Genomic DNA, 25,194 nt, shown 5'->3' with positions numbered 1-25,194 from the left:
CAAATAAAAATAATTATTTTGCTTTGTTTTTGAATTTTTAACAGCGTTGTATTGGTAGAAAAAGGACAATTTTACAGAAAGTTAAAAAATAGACAAATCAGACACAGTTTGACAGTTGCCCCTTCACTTTCTCCACCGAGCACAGTTTGGATAAAGTGGGAGGCGGCCTGCAGAAGTGATCTGTTTTCCTTTACACCGGATTAGGCGAATACAAACATACGGATTGCGTGTTCCATACGCCAGAGATTGCCTCCGCTACAACCGTTTGTCTTGTTAATTGCAAAGAAAATCTCCGATTTCAAAGCGGAACGATCAAATAGGTGGCGACAAAAAAAAAATGGCAAAACGTGTGCAACCGACGTGGCAGGCGCCGGAGGAAAAACCCGCCCCGAAGCTGTACCTGTACAACAGTTTGACCCGGCGGAAAGAGCTGTTCGTGCCGCGGGACGGCCGGAACGTGCACTGGTACAGCTGTGGGCCGACCGTGTACGATGCGTCCCACATGGGCCATGCCCGGTCGTACATTAGCTTCGACATTCTGCGCCGGGTGCTGAGCGACTACTTCGGCTACAACGTGCTGTACGTGATGAACATTACCGACATCGACGACAAGATCATCAAGCGGGCGCGCCAGAACCATCTGTACGAGCGGTACCTGCAGCAGTCCAAGGACATGCCGCTGGAGCGGCTGCTCGACGACAGCAAGGAGGTGATGGCAACGTTCCGCGAGAATCTGGCCCGCACGACCGACGCAGACAAGAAGACGATGATGGACCGGATGCTGGAGAAGCTGACCGCCGCCGTGGACAATCTGTCGCTCGCGGTCAAGGAGGGCGACGAGGGACGCATCCAGCAGGCGCAGGACCAGTTCCTGCAGGATTCGAAAGATCCGCTGGCGGATCTGCTGGACAGCAAGCAGGGCTCGTCGGTGACGGAGAATGCCATCTTCGAGACGCTGCCCCGCTACTGGGAGGACGCATTCCACAAGGACATGGCGGCCCTGAACGTGCTGCAGCCGGACGTGTTGACGCGCGTCAGCGAGTACGTGCCGCAGATCGTTACGTACATTGAGAAGATCATCGCGAACGGGCTGGCGTACGAAGCGAACGGCTCGGTGTACTTCGACGTGGCCGGGTTCGACCGAAGGGAGCAGCACCACTACGCGAAGCTGGTTCCGGAAGCGTACGGTGACGCGAAGCAGCTGCAGGAGGGCGAGGGCGACCTCAGCATCGGCGCCGACCGGCTGACGGAGAAACGTTCGGCGAACGATTTTGCGCTGTGGAAGAGCAGCAAGGCGGGCGAACCGTGGTGGGACAGTCCGTGGGGCCGTGGACGGCCCGGCTGGCACATTGAGTGTTCCGCGATGGCGTCCGACATCTGCGGCGACTATCTGGACATCCACACCGGCGGCGTGGATTTGAAGTTCCCGCACCACGACAACGAACTGGCGCAGAGCGAAGCGCACGACGGCAGTGCCGAGTGGGTGAAGTACTTCCTACACACCGGCCATCTCACCATTGCGGGCTGCAAGATGTCCAAGTCGCTGAAGAACTTCGTCACGATCCAGCAGGCGCTGGAGAAGCACACGGCGACGCAGCTGCGGCTCGCCTTCCTCCTGCACTCGTGGAAGGACACGCTGGACTATTCCGACAACACGATGGAGATGGCCGTCCAGTATGAGCGCTTTCTGAACGAGTTCTTCCTGAACGTGAAGGACCTGACGCGCCACGTCCAGACCGGACCGGCGCGGGACGCGTTCGATCGCTGGCGACCGGTGGAGGCGGAGCTGGAGCGAAAGTTTGCCGACGCACGTGCCGCCATCCACGAGGCGCTCTGTGATAATGTGGACACGCGCACCGCGCTGGACGTGATGCGGGGGCTCGTGTCCGCCTGCAACGTGTACATCAAGGAGCACCGATCGGCCGGGTTCAATGCGCTTCTGTTGCGGCGTGTCGCCGCCTACTGCACGGATTTGTTGCACATTTTCGGCGCCATCAGTGGGCCACGCGGTGGAATCGGGTTTCCCATTAGCGCTGGAGCGGCCGGTGATGGCACTGGAATGGCTGGAGACGTAAGAAGCAGAACGAAGGCGGGTCTTTGACCGGGCTCTATATTAAATGATTTTCGTTTGTTTTTTTCCAGCTCGAACAAACCGTTATGCCTTACCTGCAAGCGCTGGCAGAGTTCCGCAATGCGGTCCGGGAGCAGGCACGCGGTCTGAAGGCGACCGAAATCCTGCAGCTGTGCGATCAGCTGCGGGACGATGTGCTGCCCGGGCTCGGCGTGCGGCTGGAAGATCGGGAAGGTGCGCCGTCCGCGCTGAAGCTGGTCCCGGCCGAGGTGTTGCTGCGCGAGCGTGAAGCCAAACGTGCCGAGGAAAACCGTAAGGCAGCGGAAAAGGAACGCAAAAAGGCGGAAGCGGCTGCGGCTCAGGCGGCCAAGGACGCACAGCGCAAGATCAATCCGCTCGATATGTTCCGCAGCGAGACGGACAAGTATTCGGCGTTCGACGACGCGACCGGGCTGCCCACGCACGATTTGGAAGGGAAGGAGATCAGCAAGGGCCAGCTGAAGAAGCTGCAAAAGCTGCAACAGGCACAGGAGAAACGCTACCAGGAGTATTTGGCTTCGCAGGCGTGAGGGTTGGTTAAACCGCCGCAGCTTCCCTCCTACAAAGCTGGAAAATAAATGCATTTTTACTTCTTCAAACACTACTTTCGGACGTACAGAAGTAACTCGACTGTGCGGATTTAGTTTTTCGCAGAAAAAAATTATTATGCATCTTAAAACGTTTGCTCTTTCCACTTTCTTGCTTTTCGTTTAATATATAGGTAGGGCGTATATAACATAACACGTTACTATGTATGCGTGAATAATCGTTGGATCCGGTCTACTATTCTCTCCTTTCTGATTCCTTTTTTTGGGAAAACATCTCCTCTCCCCCCATAGAGGATTCCTAAAATCTTCCCACAAGTTCGACAGCGTGATAATGAAACACTCTGATTAGCTGTTGTACCCCGTTTGCTTTGGACGATTGTTTCTCGGCCGGCGATCCGGTGCTCTCTGCCATTACTGATTGATAACGTTCTTTGTAAGTCCATTATATCCACTTAAAGGGTTTTCCAGGGGTTCTCATAGTTGTAAGACACTTCCTTGACTCTTTCCAATTGGATGTGAACTTCATACGCTGGAAATTGGACTCTATCGTCAGGCTCATTGGAAATTCCTATTGGATTTGTCCAACAAGGATTCTAGAGAGCACAAATCCCATTACAATAAGTTCATTTCAAATAGGAAAGAGTCAATAAAGTGTCCCACAACTATGCGAATTCCTGTAAAACCCTTGAAGAGAAGTTATTTAAAAAAAAACCCATCATCATCTCAACGGAAGTTGGAAACGGATCAAATTGAACAATACAACAGAACGAGCGTTGTTGTTTGGAGGTAGTTTAGTTTTAGAGGAAACGTGGTACGTCCACTGTTGGGTCTGTTTCGGGGTGGACACGGTATATGGGCGAAATGTAGGGAAGTTTCCCATTGTCCGTTTTGATTCGGAGTGAACGAACGAACGAACGAGGTATTCTGTCTATTTGTGTGTATATAAGTGTACGTAGGTTCTGTACGAAACAACCGAACCGACCGGGAAAAGGGCTCAAAACTCGACATTCTCCTCCATCTCACCCCGCAAAACAGAGTAAGAGGGAAGGAGGAGCAGGGTGGTGATGATAGGATGGTGCTTCTTTGCTCGTGTATAAAATCGACGATTTATTATATAAGAGTAGCGTTTTTCATCAAACAAACTGGACCCACAGGTTGTAGGGATTAATATAACATTGGATGCGCGTTATTGTACTTGAAAACATGGCAACATGGGAGAGGGAGACGCGTTGAGGATGGTGTGTGCTCGCCAGGGCGGCATCTCCACGCCGTAGATCCGGCGGCTTCCGGTTCCGCAAGCCACAGCATTCACGATTGAGAGAGTGAAGGGAGAGAGATTAACATTATGCAGGAAACGACATTCCTCCCCCAAAACAAAACATTGCAACAGCGACCGTCACTTTACTGTCGACAGCTTTCCGCTGGGTTGCCTTCCGCTTGATTCGTGTGCTACTGTCGTAACGATCTTTCCCCCCTCCCCTCCGCATGATCTCTCGTGATTGTAACATGCTTTCTTATTCTTACTCGCTAATTGGTTGCTTCTGTTGACTCTGCCTACACTACTATCTATCGCTTGCCGCGGCCTGAATCCATTCCCAAATTAATCACATTCTCTGCTTTCCGTTCTCTTATGCCTTCACATTGCTCTGCTCTCGCTTTGCCGTAAACACTAATATTGTAACGAGTTAAAAATTAACCGGAAAGTCACTTTATACGGTAGTGGTGACATGGATGCATGACGTTGAACTAAACCGAAGCGTTGGAAGGGTGTTGAGGGATCCTTCTTCCCGCAATGCGATCTTTGTATTCGTAAGCCAACATTCAAACCAAAGTTCTGCTCCACAATCACTGTTCTGTTGCTTCTTCTACTGGTGGAAATTCGAAATCACATGATTATTTCAAGTGAAACATGGTTAATCCATCCCCGATTGGCCGCCAGAGTGTGTATGTGTGTGTGTGTGTGTGGATGGTTGTGTGAAGATATTCAAAAATAGATCAAACTCGTACATTTGAGTTCGTGGTTTTGGGGGAGTGGTGGGCGTGGGAGGCATGAGAAGTGTTATCTCTCATTTAGCCAACAAGGAAACAGAGCGGGATGAAAATAAGAGTGACTAAATTTAGAAGTAAAAGAAAATATTTCCCTCCCGAGTGAGTGTGTTGGTGGGAGGGATCGTTTTCCAAACACTAAAGCACACAAACACACACGCACACACACAAACGCACCTCCACGCGGGCATCTTATCCTTGCTCTGTACCGTCCGTTTGGCCACCGATAACACAAACGAACGCATTAAAATTTTATACTTTTTAAATCTTAAAACTTAAAAAAATACACGAATTAGCAAAGAACGATGCCAAAATATAGTAAATTGATGACAAATGACTTCCGGACAAGGGGAAAAAAACGACGGGCTTCGGCAGCCCGCGGCGTACACATACCAACTCACACTCACACACGGAGATGACGATGACAACATATCACCACACGATCCGGATCGTAACGTATCCTTTGTCCACCTAACGCTGTCTGTCTCTGTAGGTTGTCGACCCATGTGTGTGTGTGTGTGTGAATGTTTCCCCCCACTCTACCTGCATCATCAGAGAAAGAGCCAATCGAAAAAAAAAATGTATGAGAAGATGAGATCCTCCCCTTCCTCTTCCGCTCTTCACACTCATATTTGGGAGGTGAACTTTTGGATTTGACGGCGTGGTAAATCGCCAAACACCGCCTCGCCATGGACGCTTTTGGCGATGGCCTTGATGCTGGCCGCAATGTCGACCGCATCTTCAACCATCTGGAAGAAAAAGGGTGACACAACACGAAATGATTAGTATTTCAGTTGGAACAACACTACCATTACAACTCCTTACCTCATCGAGATCATCTTCGTTCGCACGGAACGGGGTCATCATTTTCGGCATCGAAATCGGAAGACTTTTCGCAATCGTGCTGCTCTGCCGTCCGTACTGATGGCGCGGTATGAACATGCCGCCTTCCGACCGATTATTATTGTCGGATGTATCTGTTGGAATGGAGCGAAAAAGAGCTAAATTGTTGTCTGCACTCTCGTAAAATGGAAAAGGCCCCGCACACTTACCATTATAATCACATTCTTCCTCGTCGGAAATATCATCCGGCGGTGGCGTCTTGTCATTCTCCATGCCATCAATGTCGAACAGACAGTCCGAGTCGAACATCATCGGCTGGGAGCGTTGATGGTTGACGCTGTTGCTATTATATCTATGTGCAGCGCCCCCGGTTAGGTTGCCGACGCTGCCGGCCAGCCCGGGCACGGACCCGACCGTCCCCAGGGCGCTGCCCTGATTGGCAAAGAGATTTGTACTCATGGAATGTTGCTGCTGCTGCTGCTGCTGCTGCTGCTGAGTTGGTGGTTTGCTAATGGCACCTTGGTTGCTGTTTGCAGTATTGTTGTTGTTGATCGAGTTGGCGGCACTGTTGCTAAGCGACATTGGTCGCTGATTGCCGGCAGCGCCCACCAGCTTGAAGCCACCACCGTTCGCTTCCGGCTGGCCCGCCGAGCTCGTCCCGTTACCGTTCACGATCGACGGCGGACTGTTGCCGGTCGACATCGGCATACTCTCCGGGGTCGGGGGCGGCGTTTCCATCTGACTGCCGGCCGCCGCCGCCGCCGCCCCAGTAGCAACACCACCCGTCGGTGTGCCTAAGCTCGTTAGCAGCGGCTGGAGCGACTTTTCCACCGTCGGGCTGGTGGCGGCGGACGGTGAGCGCTGCTGCCCGCCGGCGCCACTTTTGCTATCTACTAGTTCAGGTACGAAGGTTTGCGCCAGGAACAGGTAGTCCTGCTCGGCCCGATCGCGCACGTTGCTCAGCTGCTCGTTCATCTCCTGCGTGAAGCGGGCGATGCGCTCGTTCGCTTGCTGCGTTTCTGCGCGCATGAACGCGCGCAGCGACTCGAGCAGCTCATTGCGATCGTTCGTACTGTCGAGCGTGTTGGCCGCGGCGGTGAACAGGCTGCGGTACTGATCCTTCCGATAGAAGCCCCGGAAATCGGCCGCACGCACGTCCAGCACGATCCTGTACGCGGGCGAATAGTTTTCCTGCGCTTTTCGTCGGCTGATTTCCTCCGGCGTTACCTGGAAAGATGGCAAGGGGAGTGGCGTGCGTTAGGCGGATGGAATGTAGGTGGAGTGAGAAAGGGGGACCACTTACCGATAGTGTCCCATTGATGAGGATGTTGGCCGGGTTGGAGGCAGCCCGTGCAAAGGCAACACAGCCACAGTTTAGGCATTTACAGACGCTCCACTCGTCGCACGGGATTGTCTTCAGCATCATCGTCAGCTGCATGGTCACACTTGCATCCTGGAACGGTCCAACCACCTACAGGGAAACAGGAATTGAGAGAAGTCGTTATATGATAGTGTCACATTTTATTTTATTTTAATAACTTTATGCTCTAAAATAATACTAATCGATTTTGTTCATGAGTTTTTGTTGCAAATTTGCTCGCTAGGCAGCCGCTGTTCTCCCTCTCTCTCTCGCTTTCGCTCTGCCATTTAATACGAAAAAAGACAAACAAAAACCAACTAAAGCAACCTATCATCCCTTTTACGCTCAGCTGATGTGCCGGGGGAACTTAAGTCACTTCCCTTCTTCCTCCCCTCCAATGGCACTCTCCTTCCCCCCCCCCACCCCATCAAATTCTCCCACACGCGGAACGAGCCAAAAACAGACGAGAGCGCGTCATATTCGCCCCGCGATTATATTTTCGTTCCCTCGGCGCGCACGTTTGCGCGTTCCGAGACCGGCCCTGTGGTGGTGGGACGAGAGGTGTGTGTGTGTATATTTCTGTTACGGCCGCCCTCTGGCCTCCCCTTGCCCTACCTTTTCGTGCATGTGTGTGTATCTGTTTATATATTGGATGGGAGAGTTTGCTGCTCTTTTTTTGCTTATTATTTGGTGGGTATGTTGATTTCCGTATGCATTTGCGTTGCTCGTTTCTGGGGCGGTTTGTGGGTGGGATGATGAGAGGAACGGGGAGGGGGGGGGGGGGAGGTTTAGTATTACAGCGCGCACCAAACAAAGCGATATTATATGCCGGCACGGGGCCCTAATGGTAAGGTTTTTGCGATGGAAGTTGTGCACGCTCGACAGAAAATGGAGAGAGAGAGAGAGAGAGAGCCAAGAAAAGACAAAAATAAATTAATTTCATATTCCCGTTGCCTTCCACTCCAAGCTGAGGGTGTATTATTTTTGTATTAATTCTTCATAAATTGTCTTTAAGAAAAGTAAAAAACCGGCACAAGCATCGTGGTCTGTTCCATCAGCTTGTTTAGAACTATCTTTGCCGTGTGCAATATAAACCAGCGTCGTTTCATCTTCCCGAGCAAAAGCACTTTCATTATCGAATAGATCAAAAGGTCATATTCTGTTGTAAAAGCAGGGAAGGGGACGCACACGACAAAGAGCGGCGAAAAGTGCAGCGAAAGAAATCGACCTAAAAAAACTCCTCTCCAACCTTTAATAGGAAAGAAAACCCCTTTTGGACGCGTTGGTGTCTGTGTGTGTGTCTTGCCACTTGCTGCAGCACCCAAAAAAAATGAGAAGAAGAAGAATAAAACCGACCAGATCTGGGCGACGGAGTGTGGAAAGAAGCGAACACTTCCATCTTTCGCCGCCCTGTGGCCCAAACACCAACACGGACACAAGCGGACGCAAAAGCGAACACACGAACTGTGTGCGTTCGTTCTCTGTGGAGACCGTGTTTTCTTACAGGGCCTTTTTTCTGCTGTTGTTGTTGTTGTTCGACGCGCCGTTCAAGATGAAAACCGACGTGCGATAAGTGGATGGCACACGGTTGTTGCGCCCGTTCAATGCACGCAGCAGCAGCAGCACCAACCAACCAGCCTGCGCGTATGTTGGAGTGCGCACACAAACAGTCGGGAGTGTGTGCGTGTGTATGGCGTGTGCCCGTGTGCGTGGACGCAAACCCTCGCTGTGCCCGTAGGGTTGGGTACTGTGTGCCGTTGGGCGATTAAATGCAAGAAAGCAAAGCAAAGCTGAACCATTTGCTCCATTGGAGGGCGGCCCTGCTCACACTACCTCCTGCTCAACAATCCGGTGGGCAATTATTGTTTGGTGCCCTTTTCAACGACCTTTCCCCTTTTTCCACCCACAGTAAAGAATTATTTCTATTCTTAATCAAATATTGCGCGTGTCGACTTCTATACACCGAAAAGCAAATGGAGTGCCAACGAAAGAGTTTCTTCAACTCTCGCTGGCTGCTGCTGGCTAATCGATTTCGCTCAATTGTACGTACGCGCAGAGCAGCAGCAACTCAGCCGCAGCTCGCTCGCAAGAAATGATAATCCCCCCCCCCCCCCCCCCCCCACCAGTTGAGTCAATTATGCATTATCACAATTAACAGCCAATGTGAGGAGCGGTGGAGGATGTTGTGGCAAGGAAGCAAATGGAAGCAAAATGCCGGCCGGCATAAACCATGCATGACGTCGTTGCTGTTTTCCTTCTACACTACACGATGGAATCACGCATGGAAAACAGGAAAAATGCATTCGTTTGGTCTTGCAACGCACAACAACCCGTATCTACAAACAGATGATTTTTGGGCCGAGCGATACCGAAGCAGCAGCAGCAGCAGCAGTACGATTGCTTATCAAATGTTGATGACTGATAATCGAACAAGCATTATTGCCCTTTATTAGCTTTCTTTGTCAGTTCCGGCTTGATTGCTACAAAATATTGGAAAAAAGGAGCGTGATTAGTAGTAACACGTATCGACGGGAATGTCTTCCATCAGTCATTCCTTTGACGCCCAGGGATTGGCTTTGCATCATGGCACACACACACACCTGAGGTGCATCTGGTATATCCATAACGCAAAACGTAACCCGAGCTCTTCCCTTTTACTTCGCCGTCAACGTCACGCAGTGTGTTCTACCGGCATTCCTAATCGTTTCAGCACACACGCCACACTAAATAACTCTCGATTTAGGGTGACGGCGATGCTGGAGGTGGAGGTGGTGGTGGTGGTTTGCTCTACCCCATACTGATAACGCAGTTCCCCGCGGGTTGTTCCGCGAGTCGATACGGTTAAAGAGTAGCGACAGGGAAAGTGATTATTTGCTTTGCATTCAGCATTTTGAGCATTACTTTCCGTTTGTTGCTCGGCCTGTAGGGAGTTGCATTGTATGGAGGAGCCCATACACCCATGCTTGCCGGCAATGGCCTTCCGATTAAGCGGTTAGGGGGGATGTGTGTGAGCCTTTTTCTTCTTCTTCCTCCCTTTTGCCGGCCTATCGCGATTGAAAGCGAAGATGAGGAGCTTGTGTCGTCGTGATCGCAATGTTTATTCAACAGGCTTCATCCCAAACACCGGAACACAACGGTACAATGGAGGGGAGGAGCTGTGGACAAGGAGAGGATAAGATTGCGAAGCTCAATGAAAAAAAGTCTGTGTACACAGCAAATGCACGTCCAATTTAGAGACACACTGCGGTGTGCGCTGCGATTAGGGGAATTGTTTTCTATTTCAATTTCAACATCAAACCCGCGGGCTAAACATTCTCGTACTGCGCTCCCCCCGCTTGGCTCTTTTGCTTGCTCGCTTGCTTTGATGACGCGCGCTACAGATCTTCCGTGAATGTAAATGCAGAATGGTCCAGAAGCTGCCCAGGTGCGCAGCCCTCACTCCACACTCCCTTCCAGCGGTTGGTGCACGCGCTCTGTCCCAAAACAAGCAAAACAAACAAAGGAGACACATTCGAACGGCGAAGAGATTGGAGCGTTTTGAGCCAAAATCGATTTTGAGCGCTGTACCGATCGGCAGGACGAAAATGGGGGAAAAACAGGACACACACTCACACACACTGCCGAGGGAGACGCTTTTCGCGTTTGTGTGTGACGTTTTCTAACGCTTGCGACGCAATAAACAAACAACCGTGTGCATTTTCCAAACATTTTCTCCCGTCGCGTGCGTAGCTTCCACCGAGATTGCAACAAAGAATGCTTAAAATGAGTCGTTAAAAAGTTGATTAAAGTGCAAACGAAGGGCAAACGTAATTTTATACAAATAATTACACCGGCCGGCATGTCATGGCTTGCTGCTGCTGTGTTTGGGGGAAAACGTTTTCACACCACTGTGAGCGTATGGGGAAAAGGAAAATGGAATCGATGAAGCCAATGACAAAAACAAAATGATTAATCCTATTGTACCCTCCCCGTATCCTTACCTCCTGGAAGAAGCCGACCAGCTCGCGTGATTTTCCTTCCGCCAGTGCGGCAATCACGGTTGGCGATGGCCGCGGCAGACCATTCGGCTCATTCCTCAGCGTCACTGGCCCGGGATCGACGGCGGCGGTGTGGTTGGTGGTGATGACGGCCGCGGTGTTTTCATCGTTTACGACTATCGACACGTTCAGGCAAGGGCAGCTAAACATTTTCACTCCGACTCCGACCGCGACCCAGCAGCCGATTTGGATGGGGATCAACCTCTCACTCTCTCCGTCCGGATCTGACTGAACTGTCCGTGCGAAAACCGGGCGGGGGAACACAGAAACACGCACGTACACACACACACTAATGAAACGCACTACGGGGTCTTTGCTAGTGTTGGTGTGCTGGTGGTTCGATACGTTTGTTGCGGGGTTGCGGGGGATTGGTTTCGCTTTTTGCCACTCGGTTCCACCGCAAGCTCCACCACCGGATGCTTCCAGCAATCGAAAGGCTCGAAATGAACCACAACCAGAACCGATGATGCTGACGCTAACTCTGGCAAACGCTCTGGGCCGCACTGAACCGACTGAACAACACCTCTAATCTCGTCACAGCGCGCGGCTCGAAGGGTTTCGAGAATGAAGGGAGCTGTACGCGATATACACACACACAATTGCACGCACACACACAAACGAGCACACTCGCGCACGTACAATGGAGATGGTTTGGTTTGTTGTTTTTAAAAGAAGCCTCTTCCTTACGCTCTTACTCTTACGAACTCGATCGAACGGATCGAAAACAGGCGACAGGACAGGCGCGACCGATATACGGCGGATGGGGAAGCGCAGTAGTGAACGGCGTTGGCGGGGCGGGGATTACGGTGCAAACGATCTGCTGCTTTGTGTGGCGATGCTGCTTCCAGCCTGCGTTTCCTTTTCCGGCAGAATCTTCCACACGGCTGGCGGATGAGGAGGAAAGGACGGCTCTGAAACGGTGCCCAGTGGTCGTGTGTGAGAGCAGAAGGAGGGCAGAAGAAGCTGCTGCGCTTTTTTACTACAAAGCAACGCAATGCAATGTCGGTCTATTGTTCTCTTACGCACTCTCGCTACCTCTCTGTCTCTTTTCCCTGTGCGCTGTGCGCTTCTTTGCGCCGTGTTCTTTATCCTCTTCGGGTGAGGTTATGACACTTTTGAACGGTGGGGAGGGGGGCAAATCAAAACGGTGTACAATCTTTGCTGCTTTGCTTCAGTGGCCAATGATCGGCTGTTTCGGTTTTATCGCGTTCTTTAGTTTATATTTTTACATAATCCGACACGGCTAACAAATGCGTTTCAGCACGGTTTTGTACACCTTTGTATCTAATTTCCTCCCGCACGATTTGTTTTTTTTTTTGCGAAACGGCTGTGTTGTGTTTGACAGTTTTGCTACTTTGTCGTGTTTATTGTGCACGGTTCAGTTCTTCCTTCGTGTGGCGGCTTCGAGCGGCGAAACGTTATCCTTTCGATTTTGTGGTCCTGGTTACAGTTGTGGTAAGTGGAGGATGCTAATTCTGCTGATAACTAACAAAGTAATGATTAGAAAACCGTAATTGATTTGTATGAAGTACATTTCTCGATTAGCTCAATGCACAAATTTGCGCGAATCCTTCAAGAGGGGATGGATTTCGTCGATGTGTATCGACTTTGTAGCTTGCGAAGACTCGAAGATACTTTTCTTATTTTCGGATCCCAAAATCAAACTAATACAAAATCCAGTCTTCGTTCATAATGTGAAAGAGTTTATTTTATCGTCGGCTGGTGTTCGTTACCGGATGTTTCACTCTTTACTATGATGGAAATTCGAAATGAATGAACGATACTCGATGAATGATAACCTTTCCCACCGGGGATACACTGCTACCGAAAGATGTAAAATCTTCCGCTTCCTCCCCTTCGGGTGGTCTCACACAAACCGTTTGTCAACACACTTGCGTGTAATCCTTCTTCTGCTCCTCCCAGACGGCGTACACTTTCTGTTTGCTTCTTAATACGATTCGGAATTTACGTCTCTATTGAGTTTATGGTCTAGCTGAATCCACCCACGCACCAGGCAAATCGTGTTAAATCGGAAACCGTGCCAATTCGTTCACGACATACAAACACACGCGCGCTCGCAACACAATCACTGACGCTGGGCCAGCTCCATCTGAGCGGCAGAGACGGTGTTGATGTTTTCCTGCACGAGGGTAAGATTGCTTTTCCACGAGAGCAGCAGATCGCGCAGCTGCTGCCACTGGGGCCGACCGAACGTTCGGTGCATTGTGCTGGAAATGTGAACCTTGCGGGCCCGCTGATCCATCCGGGCGCGGACAAGCTTCGTCTTCAGGACCTCGATAATGAACGGCTCCACCTCTTCCTCCTTGATCTGCAGCTCGTCCTGCAGCTGCTGGAAAGTCATCTCGGAATTGCTCTCCGCCAGCTGCATGAACGACAGCAAGCGCATCTTCTTGATGTTCTGTTCGTGGTTCAGACCTGTGGATTTAGGGGGACGGTGGAATTTACACGATTACATTTGAAGCAAGATGATTCGCAGTCGTGGCGCTTACCTTGCGAGTTAACAAACTCCTTGTGGTTTTTGTAAAACTCCAGATAGCTTGGCAGCTTTTCCGAAACGAACACGGACAGCAGATCGTGGATGAGCTCGCCCTCCAAAAACCGGACCGGCTTCAGGGAGAGCAGCGGGTCGAGCAGGAAGGTGTTGGGATCGGCCAGCGCCGTCACGATACATTTCATGGCATCCTCCCGAGCGTACGACGCATTCTCGGCGGTGTACGTACCAAGCAGCTCGATCATTACCTTCGACGCTAGCTCACTGTTCGAATCCTTCAGCACATCGTGCAGCAAACGGTACAGCTTTTGCATTTGCTCGTTGGACGGCGGGCACTGGGCGAACTGTGCTTTCAGCTGCTCCACGCCGGTGAACACCTCCTTCACCTGGTTGACCTGCTTGGCTACCTGCACCAGGTGATAGTAGACGTGGTACCGGAGCGGAGAAGTTACCTCCAGATTGCTGAACAGCCGCCACAAACTGAAAACATTCGATTCGGGAAGGGAATTGGTCAACTATTCCAGCACAGAAGCAGCTTCCTCGTCAACACTTACGACTGCAGGCAGACGCGCGCCAGGCTGGTCTCCTTGGCTTTCGTCATCTTGTCGCAGAACGACAGAATCAGGTTCTCGCCGCGCTCCAACGGAATCGACACGATGATGGAAACGATGCTGTTCAGCACGGCATCGATCTCTTCCGGCGAGTGCGTGTTGTCCTTGAAGCAGACGTCGCACACACCGATGATCTTGTGCAGATCATCCTCGATGCCCTTGGTAGACTTTTCCTCGCTGATTTCGGCGCCCAGGCCCTTCAGGAACTGGCGCAGCTCCTGTGCCTAAAACGCAGAGCAAAACATAACCTCAATCGTCGGCCGCCGACAACAGTATGGTAGCGACAATCCGTGCTGCCGATCCGTCTGTGCACTGGTCTGCATAATTCCCGGCTGCCCTACCTGATCGTCGATCTCGGCATCGATGAAAACGGCCGGTCCTTGCATTGTGCGGTCGATTTTTCTACGATAAATTCAACGCACTCCAATCGAACAACACGTCGCAAAGATTCGGGATCTTTTTGTTCTTCTTGTTACCAACACTGACAATGGAATTGCTGTCAAACGCCCTGTCATGTAATGTTGTGCAGTAGAGTCCACGCGAACGATGAACGATGACGAAATATTTCACAGCGAAATGTTTCAAATTCAAAGTCATGGTGAATTTAGAAACCGGCGGTTAAGTACACAAACAAGAGAAGATGCGCCATGTGTTATGCTTTAACTGTTCCTGTTGTTAGTATCTGCAAGTTATAACAGTTTTCTTTTCATTGTCATCAAAATGATATAAAGATCCAAGAAAAGCACTCCATTCGCTTTATATGTCAATATTTATTTTTCCGTTTTTTTGCCGTTCATTGGTTTCGTTCCGTCTTTTCTGGTCTCTTCTCGACTCTCTGTTTCTCCGTTTCTCGCTCTCTCCCTCTCTCTCTGTCTCTCGTATCAATTTCGAAAATTGCTCTATAGGCTTACATGCTACGGTAGCTCGCTGAACTGCACTACCTTTCCCCATCCCTCGTGGAACCTATCCTGCGCTGCTCGCCTTTCCCAAACTCTTTGCTTGCGTCCGTTTCAGGTTATCTATGGTTTCCTCGTCACATTTAGTTTGTCCGTTTCGCGTCCTGTATAATTGGCCAACCGCCAGCGCCAGCCTGTTCTGCTGACAGAACCACTGCTTCCAATAATTTTAGCTGCGTTGGTGCGCGCTCTGTGCGACTTTCCTGCTAGCGCGCTCGAATGCTTGCATGCTCGATAAAATATACTATTTCCTTACGCTCCTTGGGTTTTGGTTTGCCACACGTTTGTCCTGCTCTCGTGTCTTGCCTTGTCCGTTTAATCGTTTCCATTGTTTAATTACCATACACTCACACGCACACACACACACACGGACAAATGTTACAGATGGTTTATTTCGATAGAGTTACAATAGAGCGTTTTGCCGCCATGCCATTGGGTTGATGTCGATTACTTGTCGATTACTTCCAGGTTGTGTGAGTGTGTATGGGGCTGTCCATTTCAAATACTTGGCAATTTGGTAAGTTTTTCTACTGATGACGGTGCTGTGTTTATTTTTTTAACTATTAATTGTTGTTTGTTAATTGGGAGGGGAGAGGTTTTCCTCTTTCTGATTGTATATTTCTCCGGTTAAGACGTAATTTCGTGTGTTTTTAAATGCTCGTTTCCCAGTACTTCAATATGATCGATTTTTGTTTTGAAACTGGAGTGAAGTTTCTGCTAAATCGCTGACTCATTCAGGACTAGGTGTGGTTTTAACGTAGTTTCATGAACGCTCTAGAGTGTTCTGTTCTGTATTAATTTCTTCTATTCCTCTCGCCACGAGTCAATGAAATCATACATCACGTGTAATAGGAATGAATGCGATGAGTTCGATTTTTCCGCGCCTCCAATGGACCTAACGTATGAATCTGATAATTTCTCTATTTTGATATAGGTATCTATGTTAGTATGTATATATATAGTTAGATTTAATCATATGTATCGTTGGAGTTGTATAAAATTATGTACAATCGGAGTGTCGTGTGTGGGTGTGTCAGTTTGTGTGAGATTGTGTTTGCTAATATGAGCGCTCTTCCTCCAATATATTGATCTTTTTTAATTCAACAATAAATGAAATCAACGTTAAAACCAAATCTAACTCTTCCAGCCAAAATCAATACCCAAGAAGTCAGTTAAAAGTAGACGAAAGAGCATTTTGAAAATGCGTTTTGTTATAAACTTGATTCAACAGAACCCAAAACTCAATGGCGCATACCTTTAACACTCTAAGCGTGTATCGCTTGGTTTAGTAAATGTTTTTCTTTTTTTTTTCTATTTTTTGTTCCAAGTGACATTTGGATATGTCGACCGTGAATGATATCCAGTTGATGCACTCTCCTGCTATTGATATATATACGTTGACGTTGATGGTTTAATTTCCTTTTCGCTTCTCTCTTTTCGCCATTTGTTTAATACGTCCTGTAATCTTGTGTTCCGATATGTGGGAATAAATGGGTGATATAGTCAAGTTTTGTGTGTTGGTTCGTTTAGTTTAAGGTTTCTTCTTTGAGTTTGCTTTCTTTCCTCTATGCCATTGCCTGAAATTGTGAACTGTTTGTTTGTGTATTTAGTATGTTTTCTTGTGTGTTGTTTTCAACTTTTGAATGTTGTTCTCTTTTCTATCGTTTGTAAAACATAGCTTAGAGCTTTATATATTTCCCTCGGACTTTTTTTGTTGTTTCATTTCGGTGGCGCTAGGGAAACAATTTGGTTTTACAATGTTGTATCAGCATGTTTGTGTAGAGCAATTTTGATACATCTTCCCGTTGTCAGCACAATCAGCCAACTTCATCAATGTTGTCAAAAAGGTTTATTTCACGATCAGATAATACTTTCCTTTTGTTTTGTTAGCGTTTAAAGATTAACTATTGTCTCAGAGAATTGATGGATCGTTAGCAATATAAGATCGTATTCCGTAGGAGAGTGTGTGTTTGCGTGTGTGTGTTTGTGTGTTTCAGAAGTTGGTATTGAGTTAGGGGTTTCGAATTTGGTTCCTCGTTTCAACAGACTAAACATAGCTGGAGCTGGAAGTGAACCATGCTCCGCTTTCGCAGTTGGACAGAAAGAAAGAAGTAGGACGTGGTTGTGCGGACAGTTGCAACATAGGATTTCTAACCAGATTAACTAGGAGCTGGTGCTATAGCCTTCGCCCAGTTTTGTCCTCAGTGGCACCCGACATCCTTTCGAGAGCACATTGACATTCATCTTGCTTGCAGGACGCTTTACTGGACAGATACATATCTAAAACATCGATGCTCATCTATGGTGACGCCATAACTTATGTTTTTCCTATGCTCGATGTGAGTGTTGCGCAGGTGATTGCGTATATGGAACGTAAAGCTCACATCTTCCAAGTACACACTCTGTACACATACAGTCACGTACACACACACACACACACAGAACATGCACAGTATTCTTACATTCGTCATACACACATGGTACATCCATACGAAAGTAAACAAGTGAAAGATCCGCATCACCTAAGACCAGAGATCGAGCTCCCCGGCAATGTCAGGGTCAGCTATTGGGATTTGAGCAACCAAAAGAGCTCTTGCAGGGTCTGAAAAAGAGCCTTTGACAAGGGAGATAAAACTACTTCCACACACGTTCCATGGTCAATCACAAACTTTTTCAGTTGACAGGAAAAGGAAATGGAGGGATCGAAGGGGAAAGGGAAAGGTTCATTTCTTTGTCCTATTAATCGATGAGAGGTTTCCTACTGTTTAGTTTAATTGTTTTACGTTTCTTGTCTACCGTTATGGCTAAAAGTATGCTTTCCGATGTATGCGCACTCCAGGATACGTAGCACTCCTTAGTACATCCTGTGCACTTGTCCTTCGTTCATCACCTCTCCACTACTATCGCGCGCGCTCGCTCTCTCTCTCCCTCTTTCTCTCTATATCTAATAAGTATGTAGCGTTACTTTGCGTTATTGTTCTAGTTGCGGTGTGAGTGCTGCATTACCTGTGATAATGGGTCTCTCTATAGCCTTAGAAAGCGACTGCAAGCGATTGCGAAACAAAAACACCCCAGATCAAAACGTGTGTGTTAGTGGGCCAATTAGTCCCCAGCGCGTTTGTGACATGGAGGTCGAAAAAAGGTGGAGGACTAAATCCAACCCAGGACCTGTTACATTCAATGGGTCGATGAGCCGCTGCCGATTGCATTTCGTGTGTAAAAATTCTAAAAACGGCAAACTTTGCGATCCAACCTTGACTCCCCTTGGCTCAGCCTTCGGGGGAACAGGACAAAATGGGGTGACGGGGGGGAGAAGCTGAGTTATGAGCACGGCCTTTCTATCGGGCAGGTGAATGGGGGGGAGGGAGGGGATGTCCACCTTTGCCAAAAATTGAAGTGAAAGCAGAACCGTCGCGCCCGAGAGGGACGTGCGCATTAGCTAGTGATTGTATTTTGCCACCTGTTATTTGTATTGTATTCTCGCTTAATCTACTCGCCACCTCCCCTTCCCCGCCATCCTTCTTCAATTGATAAATTTCACAAAGCTATTAAAGTTTAACGATTCTACAATCAAATGGGGGTGTTTGGGTATGGGTGGGTGAGTGAGTGCATGAAATAGTGCTCGAATGGTTCCGAGTGTAGTACATGATGATGTTTTGTGAAGCGGTCCCACATTTTTCCCGGTGTGAGTGATTATACCACACGCCACACAAGCGCACGGTAGTGAGCTCACGATATTATCTGATTTCCCTGTTTTTCTTCTTCTTCTTCTGTAGGATATTCTAATATTTGCACGTGTGTGGTATGTTTATACTAGTGCCCATCGTATTGTTTAGTGTATCAGTCATCTGTCACTGTTTGACAATCGGGTAGTGGTCGGCAACAGGGCCCTGTCAAGTGTGCGTTTTCCGCTGAAAATGATTGCTCTCCTACAAATAATGCTGCCGGGACAGGTCGTCGCACTAGTACGCGCTAGAGCAATGGCAATCTCTAGGCATTAAAATAACGACCTCTCGGCACTCGGCACTCGCCGTTGGCCCGCGGACTAAAGTGTGAAGTTGCAAATACTGATCGAATGGAAGATAAATGCTGTACTCAAGTGGAAAAGACATGGGTGTGTCGAACCTTCCCTGATACTGGTTTTTTGTTTCTGTTTCTTCTGGCGGTATGGAACATACTTAAGCAGGTTTCGCTATAAATCTTGTACGCACAAATCAATCACCGAATTGCTGCTTCGGTAAGGTATGTAGGTATGTGGAAAGGTAGGCTTTCCACTGTTTGCAGTATGGATTTATCGCCCGGGATTTTAGCTACTGTGGTCAGAGGTTTCTACACAACTGCGGTGCTCTAACAGATTCCTTTCGAATGGCCAACGTTTGATGGTACAAATGATACATTTTAATTTACATTCAACATCTTTGGAATAGTCAGGAACAGCCGGGAACGGACATCCGAAGTAGGTTGCACTACTTTATCACCCTTTGAATTGGGTTGACGCAGAGCATGAGTATACCATGCTTCTTTGAGTTGCAAAGGTAGATACAATGGGTACAACCTTCCCTCTCCTGTTCCTACTAGGAAACGGCTTAAGCGCAGAGTATGCGCAGTTAAATAAACCGAAAGACAAGGAGAGACAAAGCAGATCGGTGAGGCTTTCTATGACATTACATTAAATATTATTAAGCTAAGCTTTCATCTCCGCAGAGCTGTACACGATTAACATTAAAAGTTGGATAATTTGCTCGTCAAGCGCCACCTTCCTTATCCAGTTTCGTGTTGTTGCTTTGTTCAGTTTAATATCTTCTTCACTAGCTCTACAATCCTGTCTATGGTTTATTACATTACTTGACTCTTTTTCCATTAGTTTTCTACCGATTTCTATATATTTTTTTCTTTTGTTTTGTTTTTGCTATTATAAGATTGATTTCTTCTGCGGTCGTGTTTTTTTTTGTTGTTGGTTTCTTTAGTTTGTTTTTCTTTTCTTTTATATTTACCATAATAATCATTAATTGTGGTATAATTGTTTTCATTAATTGCTACAGTTCTTCGTGCTGTTGCTCTCTGTTTCTCTCCTGCTGCAAACAGTTGATGTTGTTTCGCTCTCTTCAACGTGCTGTTCGTGTTGCTCGCATTGTTGCTTGTTTGCTTGTTGTTTGGGTACACTGTTTACTCCCTTTTTCAATATTACACCCTGCGCGGTTTTTGATGACCAACCAGACAGTCCTGCAAGACGAATCGGTGTAAAAGAAACGGAGAAATAGCAAGAAAAGGTACATTTTTTAGTGTTTGATTTTTTAATAAGAAACCACGAATGGGATAAAAGATAAAAGAAATATGAAATGAAGTCGAAGCATTAACTTTCAAGTTGTTGTAACACCCATGTTTGTTGTTAGGTTAGTTAAACTGCTGTTCGTACCTTACCTTCCCATAACGAAGGCAACACTAGAGATTAGCGGTATTACAATAAACAAAACAAACAACAAACTCTACCACCGATCAAATGTGATTGAATGTGAATGAATGTTGAAGCAAAGAAAGCGGAAACGAAACAGAAACAAAAAGTTCTTGGGTTAGTATACTTACTTCATATAGTGCCGAAAAATTTGTTCTCCAATTAGCGTGATTTTTGTTTGCGTCGTTCTTTGAATGAATGATGTTCTGTAAGAGATGTTTTGCGTCGATTTTCTCCGAATTCAGTCGTGTTTTCGGTGGTGGTGGTGTTGTTGGTGTTAGTGATGTTAGTGGTAGTAGTAGTAGTAGTAGTAGTAGTAGTAGTTTGCGGCTGTTAATATTATCGGTGATCGGTGGTGGGATGGAGGTGATGGAGCTGGTGTTCGTTGACTGCGCCCACCACTTTCCAAACGGATTTTAAGGTTTCTGTTTTGCAATTTGCGAAATTGTTGGGTTGAAATTTGCAGTACTAGATTTTGCTTGATTGCTTGTTCGTAGTTTTCGTTTGTTCGTGGCGTGGTGTAGCGTTGTGTTGTAGTCGTTATATTCGTACGTGCTCGAACAAGTAATATGCAACAGGGCCGGGCCATGCAAGCCGATCGATGCGGGTGTCGTAGGCAATGTCTGCTCTGTCCTTTTCACCTCTTGAAGATGGCAATTGGCTTGAAAAGCGTGTTGTTCTAAGTGCGTGGGCCGTTCACATGTTGCAGCATTCGGCAAGCTCTGGTACACATTGCGCCGATCCATCAAGACGCTTCGATCGTCGCAGTACCGCTCGGTTGTGTTGCATACTATCTGTTCGATACGGCTTCTCTTCATCATCTTAATTCCATTGTGTCACGCTGTCTTCTTGCTACTAGCCGTTGTCGAGCAGCTTCAGAGAAGGCGCTGGTGCTAGTGGCCCGCGTTCCGTATCCCCTGTGCAAACGTCGTCCGCACGATCGATCGCTGTTGACGTTGCTCGAATTGTTGGGTGACGTACGAGGGTTAGTAGCCGTTGTTGTTTTGAATCTCTTTGCGCTCGCATACTCCTCACGTCTCGCTCGCTCGCTCGCTCTCTCTCTTTCTACTCGCCTGTCTGTCACACTCGCACACGTCCGTACGTTCTCGCTTGTTCGCTCACTTAGTATCATTCATTCATTCATTGCTGTCTTGCTGTCTGTCGTACGCTCATCAGACAAACCACTCGTCTTTCTGTGAGGTTTGTTGCGATAAATCCGGACCTAATTGTCTTAATTTGCCAGGCACCAAATGGGACGGACTTTGGCCATCAATTTGTGTGGAATGCGGAGGTACCCTACAAAACGAGCGACGTATGCGAATATTCCCCGAGGAGTTGTCGATGGAATGACCGGGAAAAGAGAGGTTTGAATTTGTAGTTAATCGAACAAGGAAGTGGGGCATTGTGAAGGAAGGAGTAGTTAGCCAAAAATGTAACCCCAAAAATGGACCCAAAGGCCACATGTGTCGGTAGAAAAGAAATGGGACGATCGGGATGGTTGTTGGAGTGCAGTGGAACAACGGTTAATTACCTAATGGTCCCGCAGGGTGATGCAAGTTTCCCGAAGCAGGTATTGTTGTTGTTTCCCGCGGCAGAGTTCCTTGAAGATGTTTCGATGAACCATTCGATTCTATCATCTGGTTCACTGCATATTAGTTCGTGCGTTAAACCGTTCCACATTTCATTCGCCGTTTTATATCATTTTCCATCCAGTGTGATGTTTTATCCACCCCGTTGAGGGTTTAATTTGGCGTGGTGCAATTAATTGCATTGGGCGCAGTATAGTTTATTGTTACCAAACAACGGAAATCAAAACGGATGACGAAAATCAAGCATGAGCCATACATGAAAGAAAGAAGAAAAGAAACAAATAGAACCAGTATGAGACAACTTGTATTACATGATCGGGCGATACAATTTAGCACCACAAACGCACAAACAATTGAAGGAGCAAGTCAGGCAAACGGGTAACAGGAGAACCATCGTAGATGATGGCTGGGAAGATACGTAGGCACTCTAGATTACGGAACTATTCACTATAAGCATCATACTCCAAATACAGTAAGCTTACAAAATCAAGTCTACATAATGCGCGCGCTACTCCCGAAGATCTCAGCTGCGGGGTTTAGTTTCTGAGCGATCGATACCAATAGTTCATAGATATAATAGGGTCGTTAACAAGCTTGACTTGGACCACTCAAAGCGTGGGTGAGGATTTGAAGGGCTCATCGGCAATAGCAAACAAATGGTTCACAAGGCAAACAGGCACACTTACACTGTATCGAAGAGTTCAGCTGGTTCGGTGTGTTGCGTGCGTTGCGCACGTACACGCAGATCGTGATGCCGATGATGCAGCCGCAGACGATCAGACTGCTGACGCCGATCAGTATGACCCACGTCAGGTCGATGCCGAAGATGGTGTTGATGTAGCGATCCGGGCCGGGGCAGAGCGATCCGACCGCCTCGTCCGATCCGTCCGCACAGTGGCTGACACCGTCGCACATGAGATCCTGGTGTATGCAGAAGTCGGGCACCTTGCACCGAAAGTCTGCGCAGTTAAGCTCTGCAGATGGAAAGGGGGAAAAGGTGGAATTTTTACACAAAATAAAAAATAAAATGCTGTTGATGCAACCTACTTGAATCTTTCACGGATGTTATGACCATCTTGAAACCGTTTGTCTCCGTGCCCCAGTTGTCGGTCACGTACTTGAAGGTGAGAAAGTTCGTCTTCGTGAACAACGCTCCCACTGATTGTTTTGTGTCCTTACAGGTCAGGTCCGCCTGGTGTGGTGGTGCGAGAGAGGGAAAAGTTTAAACCGAACCGAACGCGTTAATCGTTTAATGGTGGAGAAAATGGCGGGTGAGAGAGAGAGAGAGAGAGTGCCAGCGAGAGCAACGTACGCCCGGCCATGCCCGGAAGATAATAAATGAGATAAGTTCAGGGCGGGAGGGCGACTGCTTGGGTTGCGGGTGTAGAAACAAAGGATGATAAACGGAGTCCATAATTTGTCGGATGGATTCTTCGCTCCGCTCTCCGCAAACTATGCACATTCTTGGGACAAATCTTTTGCCGGCGATCTAGCCCACACGGCCAGCGGGATGGCAGCATGGCACGCTGATTGGCATAATATTTAAACCTGCTGTCGTGCTCGCTGTCTAGCGCGCGAGCAGTGACAGGTTTTGCTCCTTCCGGGCGCGTCACCACGCCCCCCCACTGTCACACGCTAATGGTGATAAGCTGTGCTGTGCTGATAATTGTTTTTTAAACTGCTTGTAAAACGGGCAATCGGGTGTGCTGGAAGGGAAAGTTTGCGAAGTGGTTCGGCGCTGCGGCTTCGGGGTAGGGACGATTTGCTGAACCTTCCCATGTAGATGCTGTATCGCAAACCATGTTCGCATTAAAACGTTCACACTCACCTTATGCGTACCGACAGCGTGTGCACCATCATATACATACAAATGATCATTACAGTCTAGTTGTAGCATATCGAAACGTAACATAAATCTCTGCAGTATGGAGTGCGTTTGAAACGTGACCACACAGTTTAGGTTCCTTTCGTTCCTCGACAGAAGGGTAGCACCATCTATTTTTCTATAAAGTAACTGTAGAAAATGATTTTTACAGATCGACTCCATGTAATCTGAAATCGGAAAGAGAGAGAGAGACAGGTGTTGCGGTTAGTGGGTTGCGGTTTGTCCATTGTGTCGTTGATTGATATATATGAGTGTGCTCTGTGGAAACAGATTGATTGGAAAGATTGCCGATGGAGCGGGATTGGAAGCTTCTGGTTGGAACAGTCGGCTACAATCATGTCACAGCAGAGAGAAAGAGCGAGACAGAATGGCTGGTTTGGAGATGGAAAATTGGAAAGTTTAATTAACCTGCAATATGTGGCCAGCGTTTGAAAGTCGTCAAAGCAAAAGTTATCTTCGAACGGTGGACGAAACGATGGACGGAAAAGCTTACCCCCCACCCCCGCTTGGTGGCGCGACTACCCGTCCCCTATTTGCGAGCATTTATTTGATGGCAAAGGCCACAACTACACAACACAAACAGACAAAAAGGACACCAAAACCAAACGAGGAGCAACTTTCGTTTGTGGTTAAGTGTAACAACTAAATCCTGTACCCTTTTTTTCACCAGCTCGACCGTGTTCGTTTTCGCCACTGCAGGAAGTGCTTCATTTTTCATTCCATCCAACCACCGGCTGCTCGGCCCATCTGCTAGCCAATGACACAAAAAAGGAAAACTCACTCACTTGCTCGCTCGCTCGCTCGTTTGTCAATCGGGGCCGGGTGTGTGCTCAGCTGGCGGGATGCGAATTTACCTTTTTCTTTCTCGTTTTGTCCCTTGCAGGAAGATTAGGATCGATTTTGTGGCAGTGAGGGCCGATCGGCGTTTCCGGTTTGCGAGTAGCGAGTTAATAAAAGTTTACAGCATTGATAGCTCCCCTCCCCTCCCCTTGGTGAGTGGTGGGAAACAGGGCGAAAGTTGGCGACAAGAGGCAAAAGCCAGCCAGTGTTTCCAGTCGATCTATCACTGTGTGCCGATAGCCGCTGGGCGTTCGACGATGAGCTTGTCGCGTTTTGTATGAGTATCTATTGTCCCTTTTTTCGTGTGTATGTCATCTGTGAAGGTTTAGCAAGAAAGATAGATGGATGGAAGGTTGGGAAAAATGTAGGAAAGGCCATAATAGGAAACATTGCCCCGTAACTTAT

At 48.1% G+C, this 25,194-nt stretch overlaps 4 protein-coding genes across 7 annotated transcripts in view; 1 reads left to right on the top strand and 3 right to left on the bottom strand.

Moving 5' to 3' along the window:
- The first annotated feature begins 118 nt into the window (after positions 1-118).
- Positions 119-5,223, top strand: LOC120956578 (cysteine--tRNA ligase, cytoplasmic). The gene is made up of 2 exons (XM_040378176.2): positions 119-2,071; positions 2,143-5,223. The coding sequence occupies exons 1-2, from the start codon at positions 338-340 to the stop codon at positions 2,638-2,640; spliced, it is 2,232 nt and encodes a 743-aa protein (XP_040234110.2). The 5' UTR covers positions 119-337; the 3' UTR covers positions 2,641-5,223.
- Positions 2,750-12,242, bottom strand: LOC120956581 (uncharacterized). The gene is made up of 5 exons (XM_040378180.2): positions 10,888-12,242; positions 6,851-7,018; positions 5,757-6,774; positions 5,530-5,681; positions 2,750-5,453 (listed from the first exon to the last, which is right to left on the bottom strand). Exons 1-5 carry the CDS (start codon positions 11,092-11,094, stop codon positions 5,331-5,333), a joined length of 1,668 nt encoding a protein of 555 aa, XP_040234114.2. The 5' UTR covers positions 11,095-12,242; the 3' UTR covers positions 2,750-5,330.
- Positions 12,243-12,626: 384 nt separating this feature from the next.
- LOC120954835 (eukaryotic translation initiation factor 3 subunit M) lies at positions 12,627-14,557 on the bottom strand. The gene is made up of 4 exons (XM_040375076.2): positions 14,409-14,557; positions 14,011-14,291; positions 13,455-13,936; positions 12,627-13,380 (listed from the first exon to the last, which is right to left on the bottom strand). The coding sequence occupies exons 1-4, from the start codon at positions 14,451-14,453 to the stop codon at positions 13,031-13,033; spliced, it is 1,158 nt and encodes a 385-aa protein (XP_040231010.1). The 5' UTR covers positions 14,454-14,557; the 3' UTR covers positions 12,627-13,030.
- Positions 14,558-15,337: 780 nt separating this feature from the next.
- LOC120954834 (uncharacterized) overlaps positions 15,338-25,194 on the bottom strand; it is a 55,210-nt gene continuing 45,353 nt past the window's right edge. For 2 of the 4 annotated variants that reach the window (XM_040375072.2, XM_049610679.1), the window contains exons 3-7: positions 23,893-24,116; positions 23,112-23,256; positions 22,751-23,038; positions 22,007-22,120; positions 15,338-20,246 (exon numbers count right to left, since the gene is read on the bottom strand). In XM_040375072.2, coding sequence (XP_040231006.2) covers positions 20,053-20,246; positions 22,007-22,120; positions 22,751-23,038; positions 23,112-23,256; positions 23,893-24,116 — 965 coding nt within the window. In that variant the 3' untranslated portion in view covers positions 15,338-20,052. Of the gene's footprint in view, positions 20,247-20,606; positions 21,772-22,006; positions 22,121-22,750; positions 23,039-23,111; positions 23,257-23,892; positions 24,117-25,194 lie in introns of all 4 variants that reach the window. The other 2 variants (XR_007452780.1, XM_040375074.2) reach the window with 2 other exon arrangements.

This window comes from Anopheles coluzzii, chromosome 3, assembly GCF_943734685.1.
Source record: "Anopheles coluzzii chromosome 3, AcolN3, whole genome shotgun sequence".
NCBI classification, from domain to species: domain Eukaryota; kingdom Metazoa; phylum Arthropoda; class Insecta; order Diptera; family Culicidae; genus Anopheles; species Anopheles coluzzii.
This window is presented reverse-complemented; position numbering and strand designations above follow the sequence as displayed.